This window comes from Heteronotia binoei, chromosome 2, assembly GCF_032191835.1.
Source record: "Heteronotia binoei isolate CCM8104 ecotype False Entrance Well chromosome 2, APGP_CSIRO_Hbin_v1, whole genome shotgun sequence".
NCBI classification, from domain to species: domain Eukaryota; kingdom Metazoa; phylum Chordata; class Lepidosauria; order Squamata; family Gekkonidae; genus Heteronotia; species Heteronotia binoei.
Genome location: NC_083224.1, coordinates 96,406,701 through 96,420,969, shown reverse-complemented (window position 1 = coordinate 96,420,969; position 14,269 = coordinate 96,406,701). Strand labels below are relative to the sequence as shown.

The following is a 14,269-nucleotide window of genomic DNA, read 5'->3' as shown; positions in this document are numbered from 1 at the left end:
CTGTGTTTTGCTAAGGCAGGAGTAACAAAGCAGCATAAATGGTTACATACGTTGGCGATAAATTAACTGCCCAAAACCCCATGATGGAACTCCAGGGACATCTTGGCAGTGGCACTGATTGGTGGGGAGGGGCTTTTAAGGCACTGGCTTTGAAAGAGGGAGGATTTACTGCTCAGTAGGGCTTGCAGGTGCTATGTATTTGTGTCACTCTCCCAGCAATATAATTGTATTATTTCGGGGTTTCTCATTATGGGTTTGACCTTTTTTGGGGAGGGGGGGAGTCCACTCCTTCCTATCTTTATTTGGCCATGCTTTTTTTAAAAAAATGCTTCCTTGGGAAGTTAAGTATGTTAGCCTTGAAAATGTGCCTCAGACTGTGCAGCAGGAAGCGTTGTTTCAGAGAAGGAAGTTCAGTTTCTGCACTCTTCATTAACTGGGAACTGTTAATCTTGAACTATAGGATACACCAAACTTCTCAGGATTAGAAGCAAGTTTAAATTTAATCATGTTGCTTCCATTATAAGAGTGGTTGAAAATAAGGGGAAAAATGCTTACATTTTGAAATTGGTCATGGTAACTCACAGCACTGACTTGTGAAAATGCCAATGAGGTAGGAACAAGTAGCCCTACAAAACAAGACTGAGAAGTTAATGAACAGGGCATGAAGACAACATCCTTCCCCTACTTTATGTCCTCAGCACCTGAAAGTCTGACATATACTGCCTCTGAATACGGAAGTTCTTGTTGTTATTATGACTAAAAAGTGCTAATCTGGCCATACCCAATTTGGCGTCCCCCCCCCCTCCAGTGGCACCCGGGGCAAGTGCATCCTCTGCTCCCCCCTAGATCTGGCCCTGCTTTCTGGTACTTTTTCTAGATCTACAAAATGTTTTTAGAGATGGAGCAAACACACAGTATTCCAAATGTAGCTGCATCGTAAGTCTATATGAATGCATGATATTGGATTTTTTTTTTTAGTTTCAGTTCCTTTCGTAATAATACTTAACTTGAGCCTTTTCTTTTTACTGCCACTGCATGCCAAGTTGACATTTGCTGAGTGTGCATTATGATTTCTTTCCAGTTAATCTTAGCAATGTATATGTAATGTTAGGATGTTTTTATATCAATATGCATCACTTGTTACTTCTTACATGGTGTCTAATTTGCCATTTTATTATACCTTTATCCAATATGTATAATTCCTTTTTGAATTCTTGTCTGCTTTGGTTTTGAACCTCCTGAATGTTTTACTATTATCTCCAGACTTGGCTACCTCACTGTTAACTGGTGACTTCACTTAATCCATACATAGCCCTGGCTCCAGCAGATATTCTTGGGAGACACCAGTACTCAATCCTCTCTAATATGAAAATGGCCCATTTATAATTAATTAATTAAGAACATGTTTAAGCCAACCTTTCTGCCTTTGCCAAGGGCTGATCAGTGCCCCTGGCCTGATAATTATAGAAGGGTCCTACATCTTATTTGCGATCCTTAAAATACTCAATACTTTCTGGTTCTTAGTGGCTAAGTCTTCAGAAGAGAAGGAGTCTTGTAGATGTGAGAGTTTAGCCCAACCTGACTTTGTTGGGGAATGGTGTTAATAACCTGGAGTAGGGCTCTTTTCTCTTTGGAAGCATGACTGAAATGTGCTCGCAAACCCACTAGATCTGATACAAGTGGTTCAGGCTTGGTTTGATATCCCCTTCCAGTGTCAAAAGCAGCTCCCTGAATATTAAACCTCATTGACTGTTATCTTCCCCAAATTGAGATTAGGCAAGTAGGGAAAAGGATAGCTGCAATTCCACTTAGATCCCCATTGTGCCTCTTTCTGGAGTGAATGACAGTCATGATCTCTGACATGAAGGGCACCTGGTGCTGATATATTTTCCTCAGGATTGACATCAGGGAACAATGGCTTGCATGGCAGCCTGGCTCTAAGTATTGCTAAGCCTTACACCGTTAATGTCACACAATGGCATAGCTGCTGTAATACCTTGTGGTAGAGAAGATATGCTGCTGTCAGATCATAATTATTGCAGTGTTTTGTGGTCCTGAAGATCTGTATAGCTATTTAGTGCTGCCTCATGTTACGTGCTAAATTCATTTGTTTCTCCTTGATTTGTTCTTATATGAACTAGTATAGGGTCCTTTTTCATTCCCCGTAGGAGAGAGGACAAGTGTCTTGCAGAAAAGCATTCTTCTTGCTCCAGAAAAGCAGGCTGAGTCCTCATAAACAAGTGGCCACCTGTTCTTCTAGTGCAAGTAGCCAAATTATGACTTGGGAGCAGCGTATGGCTCTCAAGACATTCAACTGCTGCACTCGGACAATTCATTAAAAATGGGGAAAAATAGGAAAAGCCTTTGGCTACAGGTGCTAGTCCTTTCTTTGTCTGTCCTTTCCAAGATGCTTGGAAGGAGTGGGAGGCAAACATCATCATCTACTGGAACTCAAAGAAGAGATTCTATGGCAATAAGAATGGAAGGAACAATGGCTTTCACAAAACAAGCTGTGTTTAATTAATAGAAAGGTTAACATAGAGACTAAGTAATAATGAGAAACTACATGCCTATCTCTGGAGCATAGAGGAGTATACGAGACATAAAATCTAAGCTTTAAAAAGTATTTGTAGTCCTCATTATAGTTTTAAAAAGTGAAGGCAATCTTTGATCAAAGGCTTTAAGATTCCAGGATTCTGAGTATATGATTGATTTGTTAGTGGGCATGCTCAACTAAAATCTGCATAGCACAATTTTCATCGTTTTGTTTGCACTAAATATGAAGAATTTGACATTCTGAGTTGTACAACTTGTAATAAATCGAGATCCCTACCTATTCCAAATCAGCAGCTTTTTCAACAAACCAGATTCTGGGTTAATGTATGTCAGTCAGCCTCATGTACATATGATGAAGGAAGCTTTGATTCCCAGAAGCTTATTCACTGAAAGTGTCTCTAAGGCACTACTGGACTCGGATCTAACTCTTCTACTGAAAACCAATATGGCTGTCCTCTGAACTACATCACAGAGTTTGTGAGGTTAAAATAGTAAATGGGGGAAAAAATATGTGCTGCCCTCCTCTGGATAGATGGATGCAACATCACGGTTCCATAGCCTGAGCGGATGGCCAGCATTGCATTCAGAGTGGCCCAATTTAAACAAGAGAACTAGTTCTTTTTGCTCACCAGTGTAATTAATCAGACCTAAGTTGCAGCAGAAGAGGGAGAGAAAACTCTGAACATCTGATTTGTGTTCAGAGAATTGCATGGAGATGAGTTAGAACATGGGGTGGGGGGCGAATTTGTCTCTCCACTTCTACCCCCATCTGTGAGTGCTTCCTTTATATATGTACTGAGAAATCAACCAACTTTCTGCTAAAGGGTTTTAGAAGTTTTCAGGAGGGGGCAGTGGCAGATTAAAGACTAGTAACATTCCAGTATGAGCTTTCATGAGACAGTTTTTTAGATACACTTCTTCAGATACACTAGGAGAAAGAAACCCATTTCCTTCAGTTTTACAGAAAATTATAGAAAGGGAGGGATAAAAAGGAAGGAGTTGAGCAGAAAAAAGTCTTGTATAAATTCAGGTGAGATTCATGTTCTTGTGGCATAGTTATCTAACATTTCTTTGCCTTTCTCTTTCTTTTCCAGGCATATAGCTTTGCTATGGGGAGCTGGCCAAAGAATGGACTCTTAGACATGAACAAAGGCCTGAACCTACAGCACATAGGAAGGCCTCACAGTGGGATAGGTCAGTAACATGCGTCTCTCTTCATTCATACTGGCCACTTCTGTTTTCTTTCTATGTTCCTGTGGGAAGCTGCTCTGTCCTTGCTCAGCTGTTGTTCCCTGGTCTTCATGGCTCTCTGTCAGTGGGAGCCAACCTGTGACTGCCTTTGGGGTAGGTATTGAATGAAGAGGCAAGAGGTTAAGCATATGACGTAGGGACTCCTGCTGCCTCTTGAATGCAGAACGTATAGTTGTTTCAAACATCATTGGATGTAAATGCTTGCTTCAGGTGGGGCTGGTAGGGAGTAAGGCACATGTTTCCTGCTTCTTCTTTTCTTTCAATCTAACTTTTAGCTCCATCACTTCTTTATAAGTCTCCAAGGTATTTTAATTCCTTGCTCCTGTTCTTAAGATAGAGGTAATGAGGGTGTATCTCCAAAGAACATTGCCTCTCTCTTCCTAACCCCCAAGGCAGTTACACACTTGAACATGATCAGAGAGCCCTGACCTCCCTCATGTCATGCCTGACATCCTCACTCTTGGCCCTTGGTTTTCTGATTGTGATTTTTCTCAGGTGTGGGTTTTGACCACGCTATTTTGTGTATCCAGCTGTTTCAGGGATCTGGCTTTATACTGATCCTGATGCATGCAGTTGCCAGAGGAAATAATCCTCCATTGTTTTTGTGATGGGTGTTAAAATCTGTAGCAGGTGTGGATCATTGTATTTCTGCCTGCCTGCTCACTGTATACTAAGAACATGGCTGTGTGCTTTGAGGAATATTGTACAGTGCCACTCCTGAGAGAATGAGGTTGAAGGATGTTGATAGACACTGTTAATTGTCTTATCTATACATACACCCTTTAAATGCTTGACCTCTTGCCCACATTGCATGTGCACTTCCTTCTGTCTGCCACAGCAAACATAACTCCTACTTGCCTCTTGATCGTTAGTCTGCCTCTTACTGCTGGGTGATTAAAAGTTTGCTAGAGCATGAGACTAACATGAGAAAGTCACCTGACACCTGAGCCTGAAGGAAGCTGTTTAATATTGTTTCAAGATCCTAACCACTAAACTACCAAATCAATATGAGTTAAGGAGATGAATTATTTAAAGCTCACCAGCTTTTAATTAGCAAGCCCCTTTTGAAGTATGGATCTGGTTGCATCATTGATAGGATAAAGCACTGAAATTTTGCTGATCTGCCAAGGTATAATTTTATTTAAGTGGAATACGTACAGTCAGGGAAAGTCTGCATGTTCTGGGGTGTGGGTGACTCAGAAGCCAGTTTTCTTTGTTGCCAGGGTTCCCTCTCTTCTGTGTTTTGTAAGAATGTTTATGGTGTCTCTTTGTACTACACTAAAGCAACAAACAGTTCTAGAATATTGTCTGTCACTGTCTTTAATTACTTTGTACATTTATTGTGCTAGCATTAGCAAGCTTTGGGTTTTGCTTGCCTTGCTGGGTAGTCCTACATAATGGTGGGTTATTTTCTGTAGTCATCTCAACTTACTTTTCTTTCCCGGAACTTTTACATCTTCATTTCAGCCAAACAGCTTCAAGGTGGGAGCACATGCTGCTGCTACTGCTGCTTCAACAGTATTATTATCTGAGCAATAAACATGTTATCTGAGGGTGCAGCATGATGAAGTTAAACAAATGCCTGAGCCCAAAGGTTAGCAAGGTTGTTGAGCCTGACTATTAAACAAGGGAAATTTCTTTTACTGCTGCAGTATTGTACCAGCTGCATACCCTCTAAACATACCCCCCAAAGGAGAAACAGCTTTGAAACTTGGGAGTTTTCATTCTTTTCATGAATTTTGTGATTTTTGTAGACCCTAATAAAGTGCTTAAAACAGTGGTTCTTACGTGATGTCAGGACCTGTCAGTCACCTGCAGCCTTTTTCAGGAAAGGTTAGATGAGCCACTTGGCTACCAGCATCATTATTAGTAGTGCTATTTTTATGGTTCAGTTGCAGCTAACTTATGGTGACTCCTATAGAATTTTTAAGGCAAGAGACAATCTTCTTCGTGGTTTCTGTGCATCACACCCAGGGTCGGTGCGTGGGAGTAGGCAAAGTAGGCAGTTGCCTGGGGTGCCATCTGGCCTAGGGGGCACCACTGGGCGCCCCCTTTCCGACACATGACTCTGGCTCCTGACCACTGTCCCCTTGGGACAAGCATCGATATTTCTCAATAAACAGTCTTTTGTTGTTGAATCAAAAGTTGCTTTATTGTAGGAGCTCAGAAGCTTTACCAAGGACACAATCCTTGGAAGTAATGACGTATACAGGGTTACATAGTTGCTATATAGGATAGCTTCAAAGAGTATCATGCAGATGTAGCTTGAGTCACGGGTTCAAAGGTTACTACATAGTATCTCTTTTATGACTAAGGAATTTAGACGATTGAAACATCTCCCTTTCTCACACTTCTCTGGAACCAGATAAGAACTGTCTGTGTGAATCTGGGGGAGAGGCACATCACAGCTTTACCAGCCAGGCTGCAGCGTAAACATCCTTGGGCCAGATGGATTTATTACTTGCCCAAAGGTTGTAAAGGAGAAGGGGGCGGTGGGGACTGGTGACCTGCTCTTTATCCAAGGAACCATCATGGCACCCAGAAATATGCATACTTGACACCTTGTCCTCTCCCATCACTAAGCTGCCCTCAACAAAGCCAAGCCACCTCCCCTCCCTGATGTGCATCTTTGCCGCCCGCCTCATCCTATCCCACCACCCTCCTTTCTGGCATGGCCGGCAAGCACTTATTCTCACAATTTTTAAAATAACATCACTTTAAAAAAAAATTAAGAATCAGTAAATTAAAAATGTGAAAAGTTTCAAGTTTGGCACTCTTAATTTTCCCTATATTTTTTAATAATGGGAGGGGGGGCGCTAGTGGGTGATTCGCCTAGGGTGCCAGAAAGCCTAGCATCGGCCCTGGCCTATGGGATATAGTGTGCCTGTGCCAATCCTGATAAGTAAGTTCAAAGCCTAAAGGAAAGGATTTTTGTGCCCTTTCCAGTGTCATGTGCAGGGGCTCCACTGTATATGTTCACTGGAAAAGGTATAAAGATCCCTGCCAGTTCCTTTCTGACCTATGGGCGGATAGGATCTTTTCCCTTGACTCAGTAACTTATTCCATCTTTTTTCTTGGTTTTTTTCTTGTGTGATTCCTTCCTCCCCCTGCCTCTTCCTAGAAGGGAAATTGGAGGGTTAGTGACTCTTGTATATAAGCCCCTGCCCATATGGAGGCTCGGGCCCTATCCCACCCTCCCTTCCATGGGTTTTTCTCCTCATCCTTCTGACCAACCAGGCTATGGAAAAACACTGGGGGTTCTTCAGAAGGTGCTCCAAGTGCAGCAGTAAGATCCCCCCTCCCCCCCTCCCGATGGGCACTCTGTCTATTTTCTCTGCCTTGGGGAAACCCATTGTACAGACATTACATCCACGGCTCCAAGTTTCTGAACAAACGAGGAAAAATTGAGCTGTGCAGCATTTTTAGAATCAGCATTAAGAGCATCCAAAATGTCTGTCTCACAGGACGACCGACAACCCAATCTGATGCCGCCTAAATGGCTTGTCCCAGCCTCAGATTTGGACACCTCTACTCCTGCCAAAAAATACAGGGAGTGCAAGAAACACAAGCAGGAGAAGGAAGAGAGGCACAAAAAGGACTCAGGAAGGTCCAAGTCCTTTGGCACTGGTTATCTCCACATCATACCCTAGAACCTCTATTGGTCCTCCCTGTCCGGTTGTTCAACTCACCAATTCAAACTGCCTCCATGAGTGAACAGTCGCTGGGGCAGCCGACCTATCTCTCGGATTTGGATAGAGAGATCAACCTTGCCAAACAGACAAATCGATCCCTTTCCCTGGGACTGAGAGTAGCCAGCTAGAGCCACCTATCCCAATGCACCACAAGCAGGATCAGGGCCCAGGTACTGTTAGACCTCTTTCTCCTGTAAAAACTACTCCCTACCAGGGGAATTTTGGTGATTGCCCACCTTTCCATCCTCCATCACTGCTGACACCAGGTGTAATGCACAGAGACCATGAAGAAGATAAACAGGTTGCTTACCTGTAACTGATGATCTTTGAGTGGTCATCTGTGCATTCACACCACCCACCCTCCTTCCCCACTGCTGTAGGTCCTCTTTCAAGGTGCTTTTAGCAGTCAACAGGAACTGGTGGGATCTTTGTCCCAGTGAGTATGCGTGGTGGAGCTCCTGCACATGACACTGGAAAGGATGCAAAAATCCTTTCTTTACTGTTCAGGATTGGCACAGGCACACTATATTACATAGGTGTGAATGCAAAGATGACCACTTGAAGATCATCAGTTAAAGCAGTGGCCCCTCATCCTTTTTGGCACCAGGGACTGGTTTTGTGGAAGACAATTTTTCAAAGGACCGGTGTGGGGGGGCACTGGGGGTTTTCCACCCCAAGCCCCCCCCCCCCCGTCCATGCCACATCCCTGCCCCTATGAGGGACTTTAAATGGGAGGGAGACTGGAGCTGTTTCTGCCTCCCCCTCCCATTTAAAGAGTCTATAAATGAGGGGTAGGCTAAAGTCACAGCAGTGCTGCCCTTTCTACTAGTCTGGGACCCTGCAAGGGGAGGCAGTCTTGGAGTGAGGCCGTGCTGCTTCTTTAGTCTGGGGCTGTTCTGCCTCACTTGCAGCCCAGTTGCTAGCAGGCCTTGGACCGGTACTGGTCTACGGCCCGGTGGTTGGGGACCCCTGAGATAAAGGTAAGCAATCTTTTTTTCAGAGATGGTCTGATGTAGTCTGCCTCTACATAGCAGCCCTAGACTTCCTTGATGGTCTTCCATCCAAGTACTAACTTGGGCTGATCATGCTTCACTTCCGAGATCTGACAAGATGGAGCTACTCTGGTCAGGTCAGGCTACCAGCTGTATATTTAAGAGGAAGTACCAAACACCTGTGAAGGGTTAACTTCTCCATTAACATTTGGATCTCAAAGGAAGAATTCCATTAGTGGCACCTGTTTTGGTACGCCTGTTTCGAAGTGCATATATTGCACTTTAGATCTGTATAGTATACATGCATGTAGCATAGGTGCTAGCATCTTGCTGATTACTCCACATACCCGACAGTCTGTGCTTCATAACAGGCCATCCCAGAGCCAGCACCAGTGATTGTGAAGGCAATGCTCTTTATAACAACCATACATTTTCCTTTTACAGCTTTCTTCTGTTCTTTTGTTATAGTACAATATCAATAGTGCAGTGCCCCTAGTGAAGGTTTATGAAGCACAGGCCTAATTCCTAGGGCATACACTGAAGACATAAACTGTTTCATTGGAAAGGGGCTATTGTTACTGTGTATTTTAGTTAACAATGTGTGGAACATTTTAATATAGCGAGTTAACTATTGATGGTCTGGAATTGTTTTAGATTTTCCTTTGGGGAGTATTTTTAAGGACTTTTTATTTAAAATGTAATAATTTGGTTTTATGTTTACCTTAGATTTGTTGGTTTCTTTAAAATAATTATTTCCTCATTTAACCTGGAATCCTTTTTTTAAATTGCCCTCTTTAGGAGCTGTTGCATACCTGTGTATAAAAATATCAGTGCTATATGAGATTACAAATCTTGCATTTAGCAAGTGTGATATGAGACAATGCTGTGTAATTTTGGCCCAGTTTAAAAGTAAGTGTGGAGGGGGGCGGGGTCTGGGAATTCTGAATACTTTTTGGATGCAGAAATGGAAAAGAAAGACTGAGTGGCAAGTCTGATAGCTTTAGCAACCATCTTGTCAGACCAGGGACTCTTGAGGGGTGGTTCAATCTGCCCTTATTCTGGGATGATAGAGCCATGTGTTGATAGCTGTGGCCTCTGAGGGAGTCTTTTGGGTGTGGCCAGTCAGTGTGCCCAATGCAGACTTAGTTAGAAAAAGCAGTTATGCAGATCAGATGGGGAGGAAGACCCTGGAGCTCAATTATGACTCAGGTGTCCCTTGATGAAGCAAGAAATATTGAAATCCCTGCTGTCTTTCTGTTCTGGGAGCGCAAAAAAATCTTCCTAACAGCTACCTGTACTTCAGACAGCAACCCTCCCCCTCCATTATCTCACAGCATTTATATATGTTTAAAAATATTTATTTGGCGGCTGTTCAGTCTTGCCACTTCTTACTGTGCTTGATGGGATTAATCAGCAATTGAGCCTAAAGCTCTGTGTGCAGCCTTGTCTGTGAAATTCATAGCCTTGATATGTATGAGTGGGGCTCAGACGCAAGGATAAAGAAAAAAAATGAAGGATACAGATATCAATAGCTGTTAGTAATCAGAGTGGATAAGGAGTCAGTGTGGTGTAATGGTTAGCGTGTTAAACCAGGATAAAGGTTACCTGGGTTCAAGTCCTCACTAGCCTTGAAGCTTACTTGGACCAGTCATATAGGATTTTTTGTTTGTTTGTTTGGGATACTGCTTAGTATTTAAATTAGTCTACTGCCCACTCCCTCCTTCCCCCACTTATTCCATTGTAACATCTATGTGCGTGTGATCTGCTGAGATCTTCATTGCAGCTAGCACCCATGCACTGACTTTGAGATCATTGTGGGAGAGTCACTGGAGGAGCTGTCAAAATATTGTCCAGCATTGCTTGGGAAACATGTGCACAAAACTCACATGCCACTCCCAGGATGAAGTGGAAGCACAGAGACAAAGTAGGGATGCTTTATAAAGCTGACCAACCAAAGCATGTAGTACAGATGGCAGCCTGATTGTGCTTCCCAGCTATGCAGAGGCAACCTTCCCCTTAGCTCACACTAGCCTCATGGGAAAGCCTACCTATTTGAAAGGGTCAGCCACCAATATGGTGAGAGGTGCAGGTGATGCATCTGTATCTTTTTGGCTTCCCCCTCTCTCTTTTCATTTACTGATTGGCAATCTAGGAAGGTTAGGGTGTTATATTGTTTCTGATCCTGAGCATTAATTAGGCCTGCACAGGAAGAAGAGGGATTGTGTGTTTTTAACAGGGAGGTTAATGGGATACTCACAGAGTAGACAGTTTTAATGAGCTTCAACTTGCTGTGCAGTGAGTTTACTCTTTGTGTTAAAAGGGTCATCTTGCAGTTGCTTGATGTGGATTGTCTCCTGGCCCCCTGTGTCAGAGGGGAGCATCTGTCAGAGTCCAGGCAGGGCGCATTCACTTAGTGACAAGATTCTAATTAACTTCCACCAAGCTGTCCAAACGCCTGCCCCCTAGGAATCTTTCCAGGGTGGAGTTTCTTCTCCTTACAAATCTTTTCCTTCTGTAGGGCTTGTTTTTGGAGAGATGTTGCCATACACTGATAGTAAGGAACAGATCTGCCTGTTTGTACACATGCTGGGGTGTTCATGCACTTCATATTTGTATCAGCAGTCAGGGGCCTGTCTGTCAGGAGGGCTGACATCTTGTTTTACAGGAAGTGTTGGGAGCTAGCAGACCTGGCCTTTGTGTCAGCCGTTCATAACAGCTTTGTGGCTTCAGCTGATGTAGTATTCTTATTCCTACAGGTATTTTCTACTGTGCATGTTCTCTCCTGGCTTCTCTGCTGTTGAACTTCCATTCTTTGCAACCAAAAAGAAGTTAGATCCACTGATAGAGAGGACTGCAATTACATTGTGTTGTACATGACCATGATAGCACTGCATAATGTAGAACCTTAGTGTGTTTCTTTTTTCTGGGAGATTCCTCAAATCCATCAGTACCTGATTTTAATTAGAAAGAAAATGACTTTCTAGCTATCAGTTTCTGAAGAAATGCTGAATCTTTGGTAGTTTTTCAGGTGGTGGTCCATCTCACATTAGGAGAAGATCTTTGCAGCTACTTACAAACAAATGAATGGGCCTTCTCACTTGGCCTGGTAACCAGTCCCAAGACTTCTTATGCCTCTATACTAGCATTGTAGAGAGATACAAAATATGCTGGCCTGTGGCTTGCCTGCATTGCATATGAGTCACAAGATGGTTTGTGCAGTACTCTAGTAAGTGCTTGTTTGACAGAGTTCCTCCTTCCTTTTGCAAAGACACTGTCCTGGATAGTGTGGCATAGCCCAGACTTGTCACATTTCAGAAGCTAAGCAGGGTCAGCCCTGGTTAGTAGAGAAACCACCGAGGAAGTCCAGGGTTGTTCTACAGACGCAGGCAACAGCAAACTTCCTCTGAACATCTCTTGCTTTGAGAACCCTATGGGGTGCCATAAGTTGGCTGCTAATTGTCAGCAACCCCCCTCAACTGCAGGACTGCTCATTCCAGTGTTTCTGTTGTCTAGGATGCCATTTCCCTGTTAGCATGAAGATAACTAAGAGCCTGCTTCAGCAGGGAGGGTGGGGGAAGGAAGGAAGGAAGGAAGGAAGGAAGGAAGGAAGGAAGGAAGGAAGGAAGGAAGGAAGGAAGGAAGGAAGGAAGGAAGGAAGGGATTTATGAGGGAAAGTGTAACATATGGCTTGCCAAACCAGGTTTCTTGCCTGTCAGTAGCAGAGGTAGGTTAATCCATCCCAGCCTTGCCTCAGATTGGTTTAGCCCCCACCCTTAGGTGGTTTAAAGTTTCACTATGGATGACCTGTAGCAGTGAGACAGAAAAAATATTCTTAGTCTTAATTTTCTTCACAGTATTAATTACTTTATAGACTTCTGCATTTATATAGCTTTTCTAGATATATAAAACTCTATAATTAAAGGAAGCAGGGGCAGCTTTCCTCACTTCTTTCCATCTAAGCTGATCCTGCCGAAACTGGCCTATTGGTTCAAAATTCTAGAAACTCTTCTGTTTCCTTTGTATCAGCCCCCGGTGATTCCCATTATATCTACTCAATTTGCTCAGTCTGTGCCTGTCAATATTTCTTTGTAACCATGTGTTTAATTTTGTAATTTTATATATATGATACACTTCTTATATCTGAAGAAGTGGGCTCTAGTTCATAAAAACGTCATGAATTTTACACAGCCTCCATCACATCTGCTAGCCCTCACCCACCCAGCACAATTATTTTTAGGGTAATTAGATCTTTAATTTCTCTCACTGAGAGAACAGAAAAAGTTAGTAGCCATCGGCTGTGAGGCTTTTGCAACCTTTTTTGCAGATAAAGTCTTGCCACTCTGCCATGATCTCCTGGCCAACATTGATACAGTATGTGAACTGAAGATCCCCTTTGGATCCAATATTTTACAACTTCAGCCAACTTTCCCATGCCAATCTTGACAGGATTCTGGGCACTGTTAAGCCAACCACATGCCTCTTAGATCTGTCTCCCTCGTGGGTAGTAAAAGCCAGTGGTGAAGGAATATGAGGTCCCTGGTAGACATTATTGATCTGTTGCTGGATTTTGGGATCTTCCTGGAGGAATAAAGAGGCTGTGGTAGTACTGCTCTTAAAGAAGCCATCTTTGGACCCTGCGGTCCTTACTAACTACTTCCCGGTATCAAATTTACCATTCCTGGGCAAGGTAGTGGAGAAGGCGGTAGCAATGCAGCTCCAGGCTTTCTTGGAGGAAACTGATGGCCTGGACCCCTTTCAATCTGGCTTTCGCCTCGCTCATGGGACAGAGACGGTGCTGGTTGCCTTAGTAAATTACCTCTGGAAGCATCTGGATCATGGCAGTTCGGCGCTGCTGATACTGTTAGATCTGTCAGCAGCATTCAATACGGTCGACCATGAGGTGTTGGCCCAACGCCTTGCCAACACAGGGATTTGGGGATTAGGCTTACAGTGGCTGACCTGCTTTCTCCATGGTCAGGGACAGAGGGTGGTTCTTGGGGGGGAATTGTCCCAGCAGCACCCACTAGGATGTGGAGTGCCGCAGGGGGCAATCCTTTTCCCGCTGTTCTTTAATATCTATATGTGCCCCCTGAAGATATGGGCTGGGTTGTTGCCAATATGCTGATGATACCCAGTTCTATCTGCTTATGGACGGCTGCCCAGACTCTGCCCCTGAAGAACTGGGTGAGGTATTGCAGGCCATGGCTGGCTGGTTGGTTGTGTCAGAGCCAGCTGAAACTGAATCCATCAAAGGCGGAAGTCCTGTGTCTAGGTCAGAAGGGGGTGGGGAGTGTGATCAGGGTCCCATCCTTCGATGGCACCCAATTGATGCCATCGACAGAGGTGAAGAGCCTGGGGGTGTTCCTGGATTCTTCTTTATCTATGGAGGCACAGGTCACTGCCACTGCAAAGACTGCCTTTTTCCATCTGAGGCAGACCCGGCAGTTGGTCTCCTACCTTACCTCCCATGATCTAGCCACAGTGATTCATGCAACAGTCACCTCCAGATTAGACTACGTGGGGTTTCCCTTGACCCTGCTCTGGAAATTCCAGCGGGTGCAGAACGCAGCAGCCCAGTTGTTGGCATTGAGGCCTACGCAGGTGCGGATGCATCTGGTGCTGCGTGAACTGCACTGGATACCTCTCGAGTACCAGATCTGCACCTTTAAGGCCCTTTACCTCTCGAGTACCAGATTCCTTTAAGGCCCTCTACGGCCAGGGGCCTGCATATTTTTGGGACTGCCTCTCCCCATATGAACCCCCCCAGACTCTGAGGTC

At 44.0% G+C, this 14,269-nt stretch overlaps 1 protein-coding gene across 1 annotated transcript in view; it reads left to right on the top strand.

Moving 5' to 3' along the window:
* Positions 1–14,269, top strand: part of ERI3 (ERI1 exoribonuclease family member 3) — a 790,890-nt gene that overhangs the window by 672,530 nt on the left and 104,091 nt on the right. Inside the window, exon 7 of the mRNA XM_060231702.1 lies at positions 3,651–3,750. Coding sequence (XP_060087685.1) covers positions 3,651–3,750 — 100 coding nt within the window. The remainder of the gene's footprint in view (positions 1–3,650; positions 3,751–14,269) is intronic.